This window comes from Gossypium hirsutum, chromosome D06 (genome assembly GCF_007990345.1).
Source record: "Gossypium hirsutum isolate 1008001.06 chromosome D06, Gossypium_hirsutum_v2.1, whole genome shotgun sequence".
Taxonomy (NCBI): Eukaryota; Viridiplantae; Streptophyta; class Magnoliopsida; order Malvales; family Malvaceae; genus Gossypium; species Gossypium hirsutum.
Window position 1 is genome coordinate 6,417,674 of NC_053442.1, and position 20,827 is coordinate 6,438,500.

Sequence of the window (20,827 nt, forward strand, 5' to 3'; positions counted from 1 at the left end):
CATTTTTTATTCTTTTTTTAAATAAAATTATTTTTTAAAATGAAATTAGTGACCAAAATGAAAACTTATTAAAGTTGGGTGCCTAAAATGAGTGTAAAATAACATTGAATTAACAGCGGGTGACCAAAATGAAAATGTTTTTAACGGTAGCACCTAAAATGAAAATGACTTTTGACGACAATGCCTAAAATGAAAAATTTTTATTTTTTTAGTGCCTAAAAGGAAAACTTATAATAATTGGGTGACCAATTTTATAATATGCCCTATTTTTTATTAACTTATTATTTAAGCTAATATTATCTGTTGTTAATATTTGATTTTATTATGTTGAATATAAAATATTGATTATTTTTGTTTGCATATAGAACAAAATCTTTGGATTCAACAAAAAAATATATTCTTTGATTCCAAATGAACAACATGCTAGCGAGCTTTTTGAAGATAGCTAAAGTACCTCACGTTTTAATGTGGCTGTCATCGCTTACAACCATGATCAAAAGGTAAAAACAGGAGACTCTTAGCTTCCACTTTCTTTATAATGAAGTGACAATTACCCTGAAAGATGTAGCCTATTATTGTAATTGTGGGGCTCAATATGATCTTGATGGGGTTAATTGGGCATTATTTAATCGACTAAGCTTTCATTTATAGGCAACGTCATTGTTGAAAAAAACATGCCATGTGTTCCAAGGCGTAGGAAGATTAGCACAAAACACAAAGAACTTTAGGAAGGTAATAAATTTAGACCAAAATCGGGCCGAGCCTAACAGGCCGGGCGGACTACCTGAACTTTGGACAAGTCTAAAGGCCGTCTTTGATTCTATATATTTTTATAAATATTTTTATTATTACGAGGAGAAGCCCATGGACAGAATTAATAACTCCAAATAAATCTTGACCGTGCATAAGTACCAATCACACCATTACACGATCAGCCACTTTGACACTGTTCCCCTTTTGGTTTAAACGCTTTTGATCGTCTCTCATTGGATGTTGTCTTCTTTTATCTGCTCACTTTTCTTTCTGACTCCGTTCCGTCTTCCTTTTTCTCTCTCGCAATATTGTCTAACCAAGTTCCTTTGCTGTGGGAGTTCTCGAAACTCGAACCACATAATAAAAATGGCGATGTGGGTCTTTGGATACGGTTCTCTTATTTGGAAAGCTGGGTTTAACTATGATGATCGTCTTGTTGGTTTCATCAAGGACTATCGCCGTGTATTCTATCAAGGTCCTCTCTTTATGTATAATTTGTTTGCTTTTACTATACTTTTTTAATATAAATAGTTATAATTTTTATTGAATATTTGAAAGAAATGATAGTGAGTTTTTTGTCAAAACAGGGAGTACTGATCACAGAGGGACGCCTGAGTATCCTGGGAGAACTGTCACATTGGAGCCTGCTCCTGGGGAAGTCTGTGTAAGTTACTTTTTATTTCCAAATTATCCATCATTGTGCTTGTTTAGTTTATAGTGAATTGTCAACTATTATATGTATAATTGGTCACTCAATCATGAGAATAATAAATTATGGTCTTTACTAATGGAAAACATTTTTAAAATTTTTTTAAGCTTGTTAATAATGCATTTATTCAGAGAAATTCATTTCTATTTGATGAGAGTGATGTGAGATGTTTGCCTCTAGAATTTCATTTGTCAAATACACTTGTTAATGCACTGCAAAGTTGTTTAGTAATGCAATGTTAACTAAAATGCATCATCAAAGTAGTTGCTTATTTATAGAAACTCATTTCTATTTGATAAGAGTGCTGTATGATACGTGGGATGCTCATCTCTAGAATTTCATTTATCAAACACACCTTTGAATGCACTGCAAATTTGTGTACTTCTTTTTCTCTTATTTAAAGGATAAACAACATTTCTATTGTGCATTTCTGTGAGAACTATTAATTGATGTTTTTGGTATGCAAGTTCTTTTGCCTGGATTGTGGATTTCAACATATTTTGTTTAGTGGTCTATGTGAACTTATTGAATGAGCTAGTATTTGAACTAAATAGCTTTTTTCAATCTTGTGAGGTCCTAGTGGGGAGCTGCTTACAAGATATCCAAGGAGGAAGATAAAGAAGCTGCAATAACGGTATGCTCCTGAGAGTGACTTTCTTAAATTGTATTCATATGACATATAGCTTTCTCGAAATGTTTATCCATTAGTGTCATCTATCATTCTTTCCTTTTACTGCTTAAGCTCTGATTAAAGTACTGCTATCATGTTCATGGTGCTTCCTTAGTTGCTCCTTATAAAAATGGAAAAGGAAGTTATTAATTTTAGTTTCTTATCATTCCCAAAGACATCTTTTTTCAATAGCACGTTGATACTGCGATTTTAGAGGATTAGTTGGGGACTTTGGGTTGCTGTTATACTGAATTGATTTGGAAGGGAAATGATCTCACCCCAAAATTACCAATGGTATTGCACTGTCTGAATAGGTTGGTAAATACAAAGTTTAGAGTTGGATGATTGAATATCAATAACAAGGTTAAATTTGAAGATAATTATAGCCTAATATATTTCCTTTTCTGAATGGCATTGACCCTAAATATCTCAGTAGATGTGTAAGTTTACACTGTGTATATACCTTCCTGCTTAATGTCACTCCTGTAGTTTAATTTTATTTTGTTAACATCCTAGGACTTATCTGGAAGTTGAAGAAAACTTTAGATCCAGAGATTTCTGAATAAGAAATGACCTGGTGAATTAGTAGGCAGATTAAAATGAAAAGAGAGGCAATTCTTGTGGTAACGGTGGCAAAATTCGAGCAGCCTAAACCTTGACAATGGCATTTTTCTACAATCCCGACTGATGGATCTTGTCACAGGACGATTCGTAAGCAAGTTGTCTGCCTTAGCAGGGCCCTTTCCTTGATTGAATGACTTATGATGAACAAGTAGAACTCATTGAAAGGAATTCCAGACCTTAGACTTGTTAAATGATAGTCTTAAACCTCTGAAATATTGGAATAAATTCTGACTTAATATTATTATTACCAATCTGCCTCTTTAATAGAGGTTATATAAGTTTACTTATTTGAATAAAAGACATATAAGCTAAGAAACTCTAAATAAAAAAAGACTCCAAATACCATATAGTTTTAATTAAAGAAAATCTCTAATAAAAATAACAATTAACGTCTTCAATACCAAGATACTAATTGACGTCTAACAGACTCACAATAGAGAAATGCTATGTTGTTATTGGTACATATATAGTTAACCAAGTTTATCTAGCTACAAGCATCTTTCTCCTCCTATTAGCATTATTGTACTAAAAAAATTGTTTTGAAGAAAAAATCTCCTTTGGATTTTTCCATCTTTAATCTTCTTTTATTGAAATGGGCCGTTTTTGCCTTCTTATATTGTTCTTAAATATTCTTACTCCTTGTTTGCAGATTGTTGTTATTAAGGGCTTGTTAGCTGTTACAAAGCATTCAAGTCTTTCTTTTCCATTCATATAATTCAGCTTTTTGTTTGTGTTGGCTTGCCTGTGATTTACTTACCAGCCTAAAATGTTTTATTCATTTGTGATCATTACTTTCCTTTTTTTTTTTTTTGATTGTACGCAGTATTTAGAAGTGAGGGAGAAGCAGTATGACAAGAAAGCTTATGTTGATCTCTTCACCGTGAGTTTTGAATGTCGATACATTTGTTAAGAAACGCTAGTATAATGTAAGCTTTTTATGTTCATGTATTTCTATTGAACTTCGTCTCAGGATCCCTTAGCTACAACTCCAGCCATTTCTGGAGTAATGGTGTAAGTGTTTTCTGAATGGCATTCTTTTCTTACATTATTATCATTGAAGATAATGAAATTCTATATTTTGACACCAAAATCTTCAGGTACATAGCATCTCCTGACAAGAAGCTTAATCCGAACTACTTGGGGCCTGCTTCTATAGAAGACATTGCCAAGTATGTTATTTCAATCTATGCATTTTCTCTCCAAATATGATATAATCAATGTTTAAACCACCAAACCTACAAAAGGATGGGGTAAAAGCAAACAAATTAATCAAACATTTTCTCTCCAAGATCCCCATTTGGACAAAAAAAAACCATTAACAGAATTTTCTGCAGAATTGTTTAATGCTATGGAACGAAATGCAAAATCTAAGCACTAGTGCCACGCTGCTTTCCAAATACCCTTTTGTTTCTACATGTCATTGATGAAAGCATTCTGTCCAAGTTTAAGGATAGTAGCTAAAAAGGGATTTACCTTCCAATAAGGCTAGCTTCAGTTCGATCCTCTTTTTCTTTGTTTTTGTTTTTGGAATTTTTTGAACCATCCATGATAATTCGATTCGGTTCATTTTTCAGTTTTTCTAAACAATTTCAGGTTTTGGGTATTTGGATTTTATTACGATTAAATAGTTTGTTTTATGCCTTTTGGACATTACTTGCTAAAAATTCAAAGTCTTTTTCATAAATATATTTTTTAAAATTAGTTTTTATATAGTATTTAAGAATTACTTTCATTATTTTAAATATAAAATATTTATCTTTTACATCATAAAAAAATCAAATTAATTATAAATTAAATATAAAATAAAATTCAGTTCAGCTCGGTTTGGTTTGGTTTGGTTCGGTTCGGTTCGAGTAATTGCAAGCTTTTAACTTATGAACCTAAACCGTCTAAATACCAATGTTCTGATTGATTTTCGATTTCTGGATTGTCTTTTTTTAGCTCAGCCCCGCCTTCCAAGCCAGTTTTGGCCCAAAAACCTCATAATGCCTAGTATTCCCACATGCAGAATTTCATAGAGTTTCTACAGTCGTGGCCAATTTTGTTTATTGAATACAACAGTGGAGAGTGCGTTTAATCAAATGATCCTATGTCTATCAGCTTTCTTCTGGTTACGTTCAATTGTGTCCAGCCTCCAGGTACTGCAAGTGCGGTATTTATTGAATGAATTCAACCCTCTAATTCTGGTGCTCAAATGAGGAGTTAGAGCCAACACTTTGTGGCCAATAGACTCATTGTTAGGTTTCTAATCAAGTTTCAAATAATTCAAAACTAGAATTGACATTTCTATGTTATCAGGTCCTAAAATCACTGCTTAAATTTGTGGCCAAATCTTCTTCCAAATAGAAGACTCCTCCCCCATAGATGTGCTACTGAAAAATCAAAGGCCCCATAATGAGTTTTCTGCAGTGGTTTATCATTGATAATCTGCTTCATCATCATACTGTGAATCATTTAGATATATAGCTGTCAATTCTAGCAGTAATACCCAGTTTTGATTCATTATTTCCTCCTATGTACAGGCAAATTGTTCGTGCGGAAGGCCCCTCGGGACCAAACAGAGAATATCTTTTCCAACTAGAAAAGGCTCTTCTTCAGATTGGTGAGCTTCTTTTCACTACCCTCTGAATTTGTTTTCTTCCACTTCAATCATATGTTCCACACCTCTTTGCTTAATATGATTTCCAACCAATATTACACTTTGCCATTTCTTTCTTCCTGGTCAGGTTGTAAAGATAAACATTTAATGGATCTTGCAAACGAAGCAAGGCGCATTCTTTCAGAATCCGAGCATACTGCATCATGATGCAAATTTGTTGGAAAAGAAAAATGAGAGAATAAATCAGAAACCTAGGAAAAAGCATGAATGGCATCAGCAGCACTTCATGGAAATTGCATGTTCCTCCATGTTTGCTCTGGACCGGGACACACACCGAAACGTAGTTTCTTATAGTGTGGGACACAGTCACCCCAATTCTACAAACAATAACTTCATCCCCACAAGCAAACAGTTTCTGAAAGTGGGTGTTTTCCATATTTTTTTCCTTCGTTTCTAATTCCGGTATTTTTCCCTATTAAACCTGATTGTTCTTCGATGACGAAAGCTATGTTAACGTTTGATTCATTGTTGTCCCACTATGATGATGGATTTGTTTATGAAAAAGTTAATTAAATATGTAAGCAAGTCTTGGTGTAGTCCACCATGATCAACGGCTTCTGGTTTATGCCTGGTTGAGTCATCCACAACAGCGGGAACTTGTCAGTAAAAATAAGAAAAGAAAGAAAGAGAAAAAAACTATCAGGTGCTTGCAACTGTTGAACAGCAAATTGATCGTCACCATTGTGAAATTTTCCAGGGTCACTAATTATACTAAATTTAGATTGTGATCCCTTGGTTCAATTTGTTGCCATTTTCGGCCACTTTACAGCAAGTTGTGTATTCCTTTTATATACATTTTTTTTTTTGCAATGAAATATCTGAAATAATGGAGCTTCCAACATTGTTTAATTTCTTTCCATTGCAGTGAAAGGAAAACCCATTATTATTTAAGTTGGAGCATAGTGAATCCTATATGACCTCATCAAAAATGCATGGCTGTTTGATCATATGTCTTTCAAGTGGTTGTGGAAAGGTGGCACTCACCAATTTTATTTATACATAAATAGTGTTTTTCATTATATTACAAATCACATGTCTACTAATTATTATATAAAGATGAATTGATAAAAGATTCAAATTTAAGTATTTTGTGGGGCTTGATAATTCTTACCTTTTAATAATAATAATAATAAAGTAAACTACATTAAAATATTATATTGTTTACATTTTGATTTTTCAACTTAAAAAAGTTACAAAATGTCACTGCACTATTCAAAAGTTTTTATTTAAGTTGTTAAACTCACTGTTGTATGGGCTTCTCTGTTCACACAGCCTACACCAATCGAATGCTCTCCTTCCTCTTCTGCTCTATATTTTGGTTTTTTATGAAACAAATTTGAATGTCACAAGCCCGCGAACCAAAATCCAAACAACTCTCTTATCCAATCTCTGACGCTAACTGTCAGATCAACTTGGATCTAATGTCTGTTCTTCTACTTGCCAAGAGGTATTGATCCACAATATCGATCGTCAAATCATTACTTGGAGCTCACAACCAGATTTAAAAAAAAAAATTAACAGTCCAGTGACTTAATAATAAAAAATTTTAAATAGTTCAAATACTTAAATGTAAACTTTCAAATAATTTAATCATCATTTTATAACTTTTTAAAGTTAAATAAATAAAACATAAATTTACCAATAATTTATTTACTTAAAAAAAATACACAGATAATAACATGATACCCTTTGTGAATTTTTCACCGGTTTGCTCTAAAATGCAGGTAATTTAAAAAGATGATACGCTTTGTGTGGCGGTGGAGAAGAGCAATTATGATAAATACATGCTTTGTTTGCTTCACTCGTCACAATTTTTTAAATTACTATTTTAACTTTTAAATATTTTTATGTTTTTAGATATATATACTAAATATATATTAATATTAGATTAGATTATATCACACTCACTCTGAATAAAAGGGAAAAATTATATAAATAATATTATTTATAATTTTTTTAAAAATTAATAAATTCTCAATTAGTGCGACTTGATTTAGTCACACCAAACACAATAAAAATTTTATGTAAATATATATAATTTTTCGTTTGCCAATAAATTATAGTACATATATTTAAAAAACAAAATCAAATTTAAAAATCATTAACTAAAAATATCACATAAGTTTGTTCGCAATATCATTCAACAATGAGGTGGAAGTTGATAATAAAAATTCAATTCTTATTCCATTATCATCAATACTTAAAATTAATTGCATTAATCAATTGAATTTATTAATGTCCATACCTAAAAGGTGAAGGAGGTAGAAATAGATAGTTCACTTCTTTCAAAGCAAGACAGAGAGGGAGTCACTAGAGACGATGTCAAGAGATGAGGGAAATGAGATTAGAATTGGAAGAGAAGATTCAATGTAGAGAGAGAGAGAGAAGGCAATGGGTTTTTATACTCTTAATTGGGGTCTTAAGGTGCAGCATGTTGAGCCTCCATTAGTGTGTCGAAGGTAAGTGATCAAGTGGTTTGTCATTACAAATTTAAATAGGGTGACAATTAGATATATTTTTAATGATTTCAAATGGACATGAGAAGTGTTAGGATTGACCCGATTAAAAAACAAGTAAAAAAATAGCAGAATAAATTGAGAAATTGAACACACAAATTTAACGTGGATAAAAAACCACGGGCGAAGATAATTTTACTATAATGGTAAAAGAACGAAGAGTACAAAATATGGAGATAAAAACTAAACCCCGAAAACAGAGAACCCTCAAAACGTAAACACAAAATTCCCTAAATGTGTTATGAGTTTTAATTTCTAATGGGTGTATTTTCTAATTAGTAAGTCAAATAAACTATGCTAATAAATGCTAAATATATTATACTAATAAATATTAAATCTTCTATAAAGAAAATATATTTTATTTAACTTAACTCGCAAGTAATCTCTTAGAATTTGGGTCACACAAGTCTAACAATAAATAATATCAAAAATAACGATTAATGAATATTATCCATACTAAAGTTAAATCGATGAATGCTTTCAAAGGGATATCCTCGAAGAATAATAGAAGTAAAGTCCTACCAGTTTCGGATTAAGAATTCCTTAACTCGTTGATTGAAGTGTAAAGGCAATTGCAGCAAAACTTTTATTGCCGACACCTACCCTTTTTCCAAGATTTTCATTTGTTGTTTTCTGTTCTTATCCGCAATGCAAATACCTTGGTCCCAGCAGTAAGCAAATTCAAAGAGATTGCCAAGTCCCAATGAAAAACAATCAACTTTTGATTGGAGTTTATGAGATAAAATCAAAAGTAACTCGACGAATGAACTAATAATAAATAGGTAAGTGAACAAAGAAGAACATTACACTTACCAAAACTTGTATCCGAGGTCAGAAATCTTTTTGGATGGCCAAAATTCCATCATAAGTTTTGGGGTTCAAAATATAATGTACAGTTTTAGAGGGATTAAACTACAATTTTACCATGTGACCCCCTCCATGCCCTTGCGCCGCCCATGTCTATCACTATGCCATCTCAAATATATAAGATATATATATACACAAACAATCAAATTAGACAAAGAAAATCGTGCAAAAAGTTATGAGATCATATAAAGCTAAATTATCTACGTGTATGCAATAATGGTGTGAATATATATATACAGTAAAAGAACTTGCCAACTTTGCCTACTTGAGTACCAAAATAAGATCCCAATGGTGAATGTGGATCCAACTTGCAGATTCCAAAAGAAACAGAATCAAAAATGGTGATGTCTAATCACTTTGTTTAAAAATGGTAGCTACCATACAAATCATTATTTGTGAAAATAAATTATAAGCCCCACCGTATATAATGAAATTTCACTTTAGCCCCCAAAAAATAAAAATAAAAAATTAATCCCTTAAAAATAATTAAATTATAAATTAATAAGTGATAAAATTATGTTTTGACCTCTCAAAAGTTTATAATTAATTTCCGGCCCCTCTAAAAAGAAATTTTTAAATTCACCCTTGTATGTAGATTTCATGGTGCATTACATGTTGAACCCTCTCTACTCCTTTTAAGATATCCTTCAATACACAATTGGTCAAACTTATGACCATGTGTGTTTAAAAGAAGAGATTGCTTCAATCTAATGACAAGAAATGATGAGGTCATTTCTAATAAAATCATATGCCAAATCAAGGGGAAAAAGATAAATATCCATATTTTGATTTTTATTATGATTTCGTGTTAATTCTTGGATCTAACATTCCTCTCCTAATCGTGTGATTAGGTGAAAACTGCCCTCAGTCACTTTGATAAACCTAATTTGGATGATGCATTTGGTCAAAGGATAAAAGGGGTGCTTATAAAATAGACAAGTCTCTTTTGCTATTCACTTAAGGTGAGCATTCGATCGGGTCGAGTTGAATTGAGTCAAAAGATTTTGAGCTAGTCGAGTTGACGGATCCTATTTTAGCAACCGAACTTAATTTGAATTTTTTTGAATCAAGTAAAAAAATTTCGAGTTGAATTAACGAATCATATTATTTATACTCATTGTTGTGTTTACATGAATTGATTATTTAACTAGTAGACAAAGTATAAGATTATTTAACTATATAAATAAGTTGATGGGTAAACATTTATTAAAACGACGTAGTTTTGCCTTTTAATTTAATTGTTTTGACTTTTAACTTTAGAAAAGGTAAACATGTATCAAAACGACGTAATTTTGCCTTTTTTTTATTCGATTTTTCGGATAACTCGAATTTTGAAATTCATATTTGAGTTAAACCGAAAATTTTAATTTTTTTTATTCGAATTGATCCAAATAACTCAAATATTTAATTAAAAATTTAAATTTTCTATTAAATTTTTTGAATGGAATCAAATTTGACTTACCCACTTGCACTTGATGTCACTATTAATTTGACTATAACATACGCATGCATGCAGTTGTTATTAGGTATTCTACCCAACACTTCGTATTGGAATAAAATTTCCATAATTTTATAGTAAATTGCATGTGGCGTTTCTTCAGTTAACATCTAGGGTTTTATTTTTATAATATAAGTTGGTGTAATATTTATTTAGATACGGTAACGTCTTAATCGAGGTTAAAACTATAGAATAAAAACTGGATAATGGAAAGGCCACCCTTATCATAAAAAAGAAATTATATGTCACGTGTAAATTTTGCATCCACCTAATACGATTATAAATTTAATTTGAACTTTATTAAAGGTTTAAAGGGTTTCGAGTTATGAAAATTCTTTATGAACTAATAATAGTTAATTGAGTCTTAACCCGACTGGTATGGATATAATTATCAATATAAAAAAATATGAGTTCGAATTCACTAAAGGAATTCTAGACAAGAGCGATAGCGCAATTCTAATGCTCTATTGTCGAAAAAAAATTATATCTTATTTAGGAAATAACTTTAAAATACCGTGTGTTAGGATTCATGGGTTGATTAGGTTAAAGTTTCTATCATTGAATTAAAATTTTCACAATAATAATGTCATTTTTTTATAAAGAAAAAAACCTATAAAAAATATAATTTTATTATTTTTGACTGACAATTTTATAAATTTAAAAAATAAAATAAAATTATAGAGTTGAAATTATATTATCCTATCCCAATATTATTTTATGAAGTGATATAAGTTGGCATCTATATGAAAAGGAAAAATCTTGAATTGGACATTGAGTTGTCATTTTACATGATGGGTAGGCATGGAAAATAATGAAGGGGTTTATATATAATATGTGGCCATTAGTAAGGTAGGATTCCAGCGCAAGATTCCACCAACTTTTTAATTTTTGTTGCTGTCGTTTGGAATCCAATCACTAAAACACCATCTTTCTTTGAACAATTGATTTCGTTTGTTCTTATGACCTGTCGACTATTCATTTGGAAACTGGTTTCATATTAGTCTGAATGTTTTAGGTTAGCTTCTTTTAAAATAGAATTTGTTTTGAGTGTTAGATTGAATGATCTATCATCTAAAATGTTCCTATATTGATTTAATATTTTCCCATCTGTAATATTCAAACTTCCCTCAAAATGAAGATATGATCTTCAATGAGTTTAATCACCTTTGTGGCTACTTTAGTAGAACTAAGTGATTATAATTTCTTGTAAGTCCACAAACATGTTTATTAATACATATTGAGAACTCATTTCCAAATGAAATTTGGACTAATATTTTTTTAAGGTAAACACTCAAAAAGTTTCTATTTTTAATCATTGTTGACATAACCAAGACCTTCCTTGGCTATTTAAAATTCTTATTAATATCGTAAGTTTCAAGCAAAAGTTACAATTTGTGAGGATGAATTTACTGATTTTTAATAATTTTAATTTAAATATTTTATTTGTAATTATGATATATTATTTTTATTGCTTATTAGTATAGGTTACAAATTGTTCGGCAAACACAATAATTAAAATTTTCTGTCTAAATAACACAAATTCAAACCTCCTTTCTCTAACATTTACTACTTAAAAAGTGTATTACAAAAATGGTAGGGAAGCATGAATCTTGGCATTTGATTGACATACTAATTATCATACTTCATTTTAAAATTTCAACAATGTCAACCAATATTTTTTTTAGGTTTTGTCATAAAATATAGGAATGGGACATTTTATCATCCTAACTTTATTTGAAGTTTTCTCGAATCGAGTCGAGTGAGATGGAATTCGAATCGAATCGAATCGAATATATTTGTTCGAGTTAAATTTTAAAAAATAATTTTGGGTCCTTGTAACCATTGTCACCAATCGTAATAAAATTTGTCCACGTTAATCAAATTTTTATTAACTTTCATCACTTCATAATTTATTTATTAAATTTTTATATACTAGTTAGCTTCTTTGCTTGCTTAGTTGTTTCAATTATCTTTAGATTCTTGTCACTATGTATTTTAGAATTAAAAAATATATTAAATGTAAAAATATGATTTTTTAATAAAATTTATTTTAAAAATAAAATGTGAAATTGATACCAATATAAAATTTTAACACAAATATTTTATGGCATAATTAATAATTCAATTTTAATATAAATATTCAATATGACTAAACAATTCAATAATATAAATAATATAAAATGTGAAATTTAATTTAATAATATAAATAGTAGATATAAATAAAATCATTACTATTTATGTTTAGTGATTTTTTTTGGATAATTATGATTTTTTATTTGAGAGTAAAGGGTGAGAAGTAAAAGTTTAGGGGAAAAATAAAAAGTTTTGGGGAATAAAAGTTTGAAGGAAAGTAAATAGGGAGGAGTAAAATTTTGGAGGGAAAATATTTAAAAAAAATGGAGGGGGGGTTTGGGATAGATGGGAGGTGAGATGGGAAGGGAATAAAAGTTTTAGGGGAAAAGTGGGAGAGAGTAAAAATTTTGGGGGAAAATAAAAGGTTTTGAGGGTTTTGGGGAGTAAAATTTTGAGAAAAAATAAATGGGAGAGTAAAATTTTGGTGGGAAATGGATTTTGGGTAGATTGGGGGGTTGGGAGGGGAGGGGAGTAAAAGTTTTGGGGGAAAGTGGGAAGGAGTAAAAGTTTTGAGGGAAAAGTAAAAAGGTTTGGAAGTTTAGGGTAAAAATGTAAAATATTATAGTTTGATATTCGAATTATTCGAATTATTCAAGTTATTCGAATTTGAAAACTCAACTCGATTCAAACTCAAAATTCGAAAAAAAAATTTGAGTTGATTCGAATAACTCGATTCGTTTAACTCAAAATTCGAATTTTTTTTCGATTTTTTCGAGTCGAATCGAGTTTTTCTCACCCCTATTTAGTGGTGGAAAAATTTCAAGTAAACTATAAAAATAGTAATTTTTCTTTGTCTTAAATTATATATATTTTAGTTATTTATGTTTGAATTGTTACATTTTGGTCATTTACGTTATCGTTTTATGACAAAGTTGTCACTCTACCATTAAGCTCCATTGCGGTCCTACGTGGTAGTCCAAATGGGTTTTAAATGTCAACTTAGATGTCCTACATGGCAGTCCAAATTAAATTTATTTAATTAAAAACCTATTTTCATCCCAGTAACTGGATATCCAAGTTGGCATTTAAAACTCATTTGATCTGCCATGTAGAACTTTCGTTAGGGAGATAATGGAATTTAACAGTAGAGTGACCACTTCGTAACAAAACGATAACGTAAGTGACTAAAACGTAACATTTCAAACATAAATGACTAAAATGTAACCCAAAATTTTAACCAATACATTCTTAGTTAATTTTTAAACTCGAATTACATTACCAACATTAGTGGATACAAATAACTTATGCTGATTGACATCAAGTTTATAACTATTTTCCCTCCTCCAAAAAAGGAAAAACATAAAGGGCGGCATGCAATTGGATTAAATGCAAAACTAGGGTGAAGGCACAAACAATGATTAGGAGATCGAGATTAGAAGTGCAAATTGTACAAACAGTACAAGACAAGATTCAATAAGCATAACCTCGCTTGAATTAGTTCTGCTTCTCCTCCTCCTTAATCCTATTACTAATCACATATCTCAGTTTAGGTCATATTTCACTCATCTCTAATGCTATCCTAAGCTCAAATTGATTCCCTATTTTCTCTGGTAATTCTTTATCCTTTTCCGAAATCGTTGATTTGATTTCCTTGAGTCGACGTTGAAGCCGATCCTTAATCTCCATCAAGTCCTCAAGCAACAATTATTGTCTAGTTTCAAGATCGACAACCTTCTAATGACATCACTGCAAGTTCATAGAATTTTAGTATCAGCTCATTCAAACATTGCAAGTAGGCCATTTTCGAATTTAGGTTTTCAACCACTGATCAAAAGAATCTGCTTCATTGTTGATTCAGTCATGGAAACTTTGATCTTACTATTTAAACTATCAACTTCCACCAAATTCAAAATATACTCACATTCAAACAACTTTTTTTTAGAATGTTCAACTTTTAATTTTTTTATTTATTTATTTTTAGGAAAATCTAACAATATAAAGTAGAATAAGAAGTGAAAAATGGGATTTGTTCGATACATACGGTTGTATTTATTATTAATAAATAAATAGGACAATTTTAAAATAAAAATTAAATAAAATGTTCAAAAACTAATAAGTTATATTAGTTAACATGTTTGCAAGCATTTTGTATAAGACAATTTGTATATAAATGTCTATTAAAAGTTCAAAAATAATTTATAATGAAACTTTAGTAATAAAAATACTTAAATTAAGTTGATTGAGCCTTAGCTTAATTGGAATGGAAATGCAGGAGGGCGTAGGTTCGAGTGTGTTAAAGCGCATTCAGGGGCGAAACCAAAAAAATATTTTATAGGGGACCGAAATTAAATTGTAATAATCATTTTAGGAGGTCAAAGTGGAAAATCACCTTTATTAATTTAAAATTTTTAAAATTTTAAAAGGTCTAAATGAAAAAAAAGTTATTTTGGGGTTGGGAGTCAAGGCCCGTGCCAGCCCGCCCGAGTTACGCCCCTGAGCACATAACCCTCCTATTTATGGGTTAGGAAGGAGCTATGAATAGTACTAGGCATCGTGTCAAAACGAGCAGATATGATTAGAAAATTTTGGTATCTTGAAGGATTGACTGAGATTTAAGATTATTACAAATTAAATTTAATATATTGCCTGGTATTCATAATAATAAATGTAATATATTAGAAGTAAATATTGTTATCTTATATTTCATAGATTGAGCATATTATCAATAATATTATAAATTTGATATTTATTTTTTATTCTGAAATTAAATGTGTGCATATTTATAAAATAGTTTAGGTATTTTTAATTTCATTACTATTAAACAATATCTGTGATAAATAATTTTAATTACATTATTATGTAAAATTTAAAATTGAAAGTAATAATTGAATTTAGTGGACACATTCATTCTTATTTCCTTCTTTCATATTTACATTGCATGTTAATACTGATTTTACATTTTCTGTTTTTTATTTTATTTTATATGTTAATATTTAAAATTTTGCTAATACATGCTTTTCATATTTTCATGTGATGTTAAAATTGGAGATAAATAAATAATAAAATCAAATAATTACAATTTTCAATCTTGCCATATTGAATGAACCTCAACATTTAACATGTTGACAAAAGAGTGTTACTGTATAAATTTATCAAATTAAATTATTTGTAAAGAAATTAAAAATGTTGGTCATTAACCATGGGATTATGTTATTATAGATGATGTGTCAATCGGATAGAGTGGCCATTTGTCATAGTTTTAAGCCACCATATGATTAATTTGCTATGGATGAAAATGTAGTGGGGCAAGACAAATTATTATCAAATCTATTATCGTTCTACCCTTTTCAAGCTTTTTCTTATCACTCAATGCATCTAATTTCACCCTACTTCAATTTTAAATAATATTTTCAACCAAATAATTATTCAAAAATAAATATAAAACATATGAGCTTTTTTATTATACATTTTTACACTTATGTCCATCGTCTCATGTATAACTTCCTTAATATTAGTCATAATATTTGAATCTAATAGGTGTAAGGTTGTATATATTGATAGTAATATTTTTGTAGTGTACTTAAATGATTTAATAGTTTGCAAGTGTAATTTTGGAAGAGAAGAATGATGTCTAGTGCAAAGATAAACACTAAACATAAAATTAGGTCTATTACCCGTAAGATAGCAATGAACCAATAATAGACCTATATAGATTAGTGACAACAACTTACTAGTTACGTCCTTTATACTTATCAAGCTTTGTTGAAATGCCTGTTGGAGTAGATTGAGGCTTCATGTCCTTCATTTTGAATTTCTTGAGTATTTCCTTTGTATACTTTGTACAATCGATGGAGATGTCATCATTTGTTTGCTTTATTTAAAGTCCCACACTACACCAAAACAGGTCTTTAGCGGCGTTTTTTTAGGCCTTTTGCGGCGCTGCCACAAGCGCCGCAAAAAAGGCCGCTAATGAAAACGTCGCAAACGTTTGCAGCGTTTACAAACAAAAATGCCGATAAAGAATGGTCTTTAGCGGCGCTTAGAAAAAAACGCCGCTAAAGACCATGTTCTTTAGAGGCGCTTAGAGAAAACACCGTTAAAGACCATGTTCTTTAGCGGTGTACATGGTCTTTAGCGGCGTTTCTTTCTAAGCGCCGCTAAAGAACATTATCTTTAGCGGCATTTTTTTCATGTTCTTTAGCGGCGCTTTTATACAAAAACGCCACTATTTTTGGGATTTTTATATTAAATTTTTCATTTTTTCAGCCCTTTTGTAGCAACAAATCAAAAGCAACCAGATCTAAATTAGCCAAAAGCAATAAATTTATATAATATTTTAAATTAAACGAATAAAATAATATTAATATCAATAAATAAAAGTGAATTCATATTATTTTTGCAAAAATGTTCAATGTTAAAATGATATAAATATTTATGCAATACACTATGGCGGCAGAAGTTGCGACTGAAACATCTTCATCATAGTCTGAAGCTGCTGCCGGAGTTCGTCGTACTTTTTGCTCTATTCTACTTCTCTCACTGCAGCCTCTACTTCCCTCGCTGCAGCCCCTGCTTCCCTCGCTGCCGCCTCTGCTTTAAGTTGTAGCTGGAGTTCTTCATATTTCCTTTGAACTTCAACTGTGGTCGCTTGCATCTGAGCCATCTGGTCTTTTAACCTCTGAACTTCAGCTTGAGCCTGACTCCCCGAAGCCATGTATTGCTGCGAGCTGGATCCAAAATATTGGGTTGGGCTAACAAAAGATCCTTGAAATCGAACCCGACCATACCTTTCAGGACCCAAAACTTCAGTAATAATCCGATTATCAATGTCTTCAAGATGAACAGAACTATCACTAGAAGCAATCGCTTCGTACTCCGCCTTTTTATCCTTTAGTTTTTCCTAATAAATAAATCACATAGTGAGGAACGCAATATATATTAAAAAACATATGCAACATAACAATAGTCACATTACAAGTAATGAATTAAACCATTAGAAAATAAACACTATAAATAACTAAAACAAGTCAAATCGTATTAAGTAAACGTACCATTATTTCACTAGCTTCAGGAGTTGTGGGAGATCCATCTTTCTTCCTATGTGTAATTTCAAAAAGTTGAAGGCGTCCAACTTTTTGACCGGACGACAGTTCCTACAATATAGTAGTAAAAATACTATTTAATGGAAAGTTATACATATTTGAAAATATTAAAAAATTAAAAATACCTCCGCCTCAGCTACACATGCAAAACTTCTCGACCCGGCTGTGTGAGTGAATTTTTGTTTCTGCTTGCTGCTTTTTCCAACTTGTTCACGATCCTACGTTATGAAATTTTTAGTACGTAAATAGTAAATACTATAAACCAAAATAATTACAATAGTTTGGAAGTACGTCATACCTTGCCTTTCTTCGAATGCCAAAATCTAACCGCATCTTCCCATTGGTACCTCAACATACATGGCGGGACATTTTGTAATTTCTCATCGAGGGTTGTTTTTGTTTTATAATAATTTTTCTTCAAAGTACTTTTATTGTCTCTCCATCTTTTTCCCAATGCCTTCTTTACATAAGCATCCAATAACTCTAAAGCAAACCTCGCCTACAAAAAACATAAGTTAATAAAGTAAATATAAATGAAACTATTTCCCAAGCATTACAGATGACATTAAGTAGCGCGTTACCTTAATATTATCGAGGGCTTGGTTTTTATTGCTATCGGGCATTTGATGCCATGACTCGTAGTTAATAGGCAACATATTCGCATTTCGTGCTAAAATGCCCATGTATCCTGCTAAAAGTCGAGCTTCTGATCCAACAGGCTAAGTAGCGTACGTCCTCGACCTCTGCGCGTCCCACCATTTTCAGCTACAAATGGTATATTATAATATAAGAATTTGAAAAATAAATCAATTATAAGTCAACACGCATGTAAATTAAATGTAAAATTACTTTGAACTTCTGTAGGATCCTCAGGTGTAATCGGAACATTCGAAGATCCAATTGTTTTCTGTTGTTCAGTACTATTTGTTTCTGTCGAGTTTGGATCATTTTGAACAATGCTTCTCCTTAAAATTTTTCTTCTAGGCATTTTATCTGCAATACACATAAATAGTTGAAAACTTAATAACTAATTACAACAACAACAGCACATATAAAATAGTTGAAATATATAATAAGACCAAGATTTAAATTATGATATTACATATAATTAAACAATCGTAAAATCTTACTACATCATTATTCGTAAATATCTTCATCCGTATCCTAACGAACCCATTGAAATTGTGCACTAGTACTAGGGATATTATCGTTTAAGCTTTGTTCTGGAAAGGGCAAAGTTTCTAATCTATTGTCGATGTTATCTCTACTTCCACTGCACATGTCAAACAAGTCTCTAGGGATGTTACGGAGTACAACGTACCAACCCTCATCAGTTGGATCTTTTGAATAAAAAACTTGTTTGACTTGAGATGAGAATACATACGGCTCATCTATCAGTTGTTGTCCTGTGTGAATCAATAGATCAAAGTTCACCATTGTAAAACCAAATTGATCTTGCTTAATTCCACGAGCTGTATTAACATCGGCTCAATCACCTTGAAATAAGACAACTTTCCATTTGCCGTAGTAATCCAACTCAATTATGTCAGTAAGATGTCTAAAATATTCCACATTTCCCTCGACAGGATTATTGTCCCTAGCACTAGCATAACTTGTAATTGCAGAATTAACAACTATTCCACAATTTTGCGTTCTCCTCAACCTCTACCGATATTTTGTATGAAATCTGAATCCGTTGATGAGGAACGCACTATATCTTTTAACCACTCGATTTGGACCTTGGGAGAGCCATTTAATTTCGTCGTTTACGTTCTTCCCACTCCAAACCTATTGAATGGAAAGTAAACTGAGTAATTAAAAATGTTATGAGAAAACATTATTATTTGTAAGCGGAAGCTCCAACTGCATACCGTTTGGCTTAACCATTCAAGAAAAGATTCTGTAAACAACTTATTGATATCTCGATGTTGTGTTCTTCTGGAGTGCGAACGAGATCTCAATATTTGTTTGTACTTACTATGTTAAAAAATGTTCACTTTATTAGAAGATAAACAATTTTTAGTTTGATAAATATTTATCAAATTTGTAGAACTTACTTCCGTAAAGGTTCCATTGATTCGTGGTGAAACAGAACATATCGATGTGCTTGTACCCATGATAAATGATCTAATTCTGCAATTTCAATTTTGCCGATTGGTTCTCCAAAACTTTGGAACAAATAAGTATCGGCTAAGTTATGGTCCATGAGTCCAGCATTCCTATTTGGTCTGTTCAACCTTGTTTCAACATCTTCCAAATATCTTAAGCAGGAGGTCATACATTCCTCTGCCAAGTAGCCTTCAGCAATCGATCCTTCTGGATATCGCTTGTTGCGGCAGTAAGACTTTAATTTGGATAGGAACCTAAACATGTTATACAACATTATCAAAAGTTGTAACTAAAGGGCATAAAGGTGAATGAAGGAAAATTTTAAAAATTTCAATTAACACCTTTCTATGGGATACATACATCGATAGAAAACGGGTCCGCCAAGAATTGCTTCGTGCGGGAGATGGATTATCAAGTGAACCATAATGGTGAAGAAGGAAGGTGGAAAGATTTTCTCCATGTTGCATAAAGTCAAAGCGGTTCGATCCTGTACCTTTTGAAGTTCTTGAACATCCAAAACTTTGCCACAAATGGCTTTCATTATATTGGATAGTTCAATTATACAAGACGTCACCTTCTTAGACATACAACATCATAGAGCGACTGGCAGTAAATCTTGCATCAAGATGTGATAGTCATGTGACTTTAGCGAATATAATCTTCGATCTTTAACACTAACACATCGAGATATGTTTGATGCATACGCATCTGGAACCTTTATATCCTTCAACATCATGCAAAAAAGTTCTTTCTCCGTCTTGGACATTGAGAAAATAGAAGGCGGAAACCGATATTTCCCATTCGGAAGTGGATTCGGATGAAGATCAGGTCGAATTCCCATCTGAACTAAATCAAGTCGACTCTAAAGATTGTCTTTTGATTTTCTGTCTACATTCAAAATTGTACCGACAATGTTCTCGCAGACATTTTTCTCAATATGCATAACATCAAGAATGTGTCGTAATAGATGGTGCTCCCAATAAGGCAACTCAAAAAAAAATACTTCTTTTTTTCCACAAGTCCGCCTCATACGGATTATCCTCTTCATCGGAGTCATCATCAGCTTCATCATTTGATATTTTATTTCTTTGCGTGTTTGCCGGTTGGTTCATCTTCCCATAACTAAAATTCATATCTTCCAACATTAACAAGATTTCAGATCCACTTGTCTGCGAGGGAGCTTCTCTGAACTCTTCAGTACTGTCAAATGCCGAACTCTGAAATCTAAATCTATGATTTTCGGTAAC

The 20,827-nt window shown here is 31.3% G+C and overlaps 1 protein-coding gene across 1 annotated transcript; it reads left to right on the forward strand.

Annotated features, from left to right (window-relative positions):
• The first annotated feature begins 909 nt into the window (after positions 1-909).
• Positions 910-5,880, forward strand: LOC107901405 (gamma-glutamylcyclotransferase 2-3). The gene is made up of 8 exons (XM_016827397.2): positions 910-1,228; positions 1,341-1,417; positions 2,043-2,096; positions 3,580-3,636; positions 3,727-3,767; positions 3,854-3,925; positions 5,279-5,358; positions 5,483-5,880. Exons 1-8 carry the CDS (start codon positions 991-993, stop codon positions 5,560-5,562), a joined length of 699 nt encoding a protein of 232 aa, XP_016682886.2. The 5' UTR covers positions 910-990; the 3' UTR covers positions 5,563-5,880.
• Positions 5,881-20,827: the final 14,947 nt, after the last annotated feature.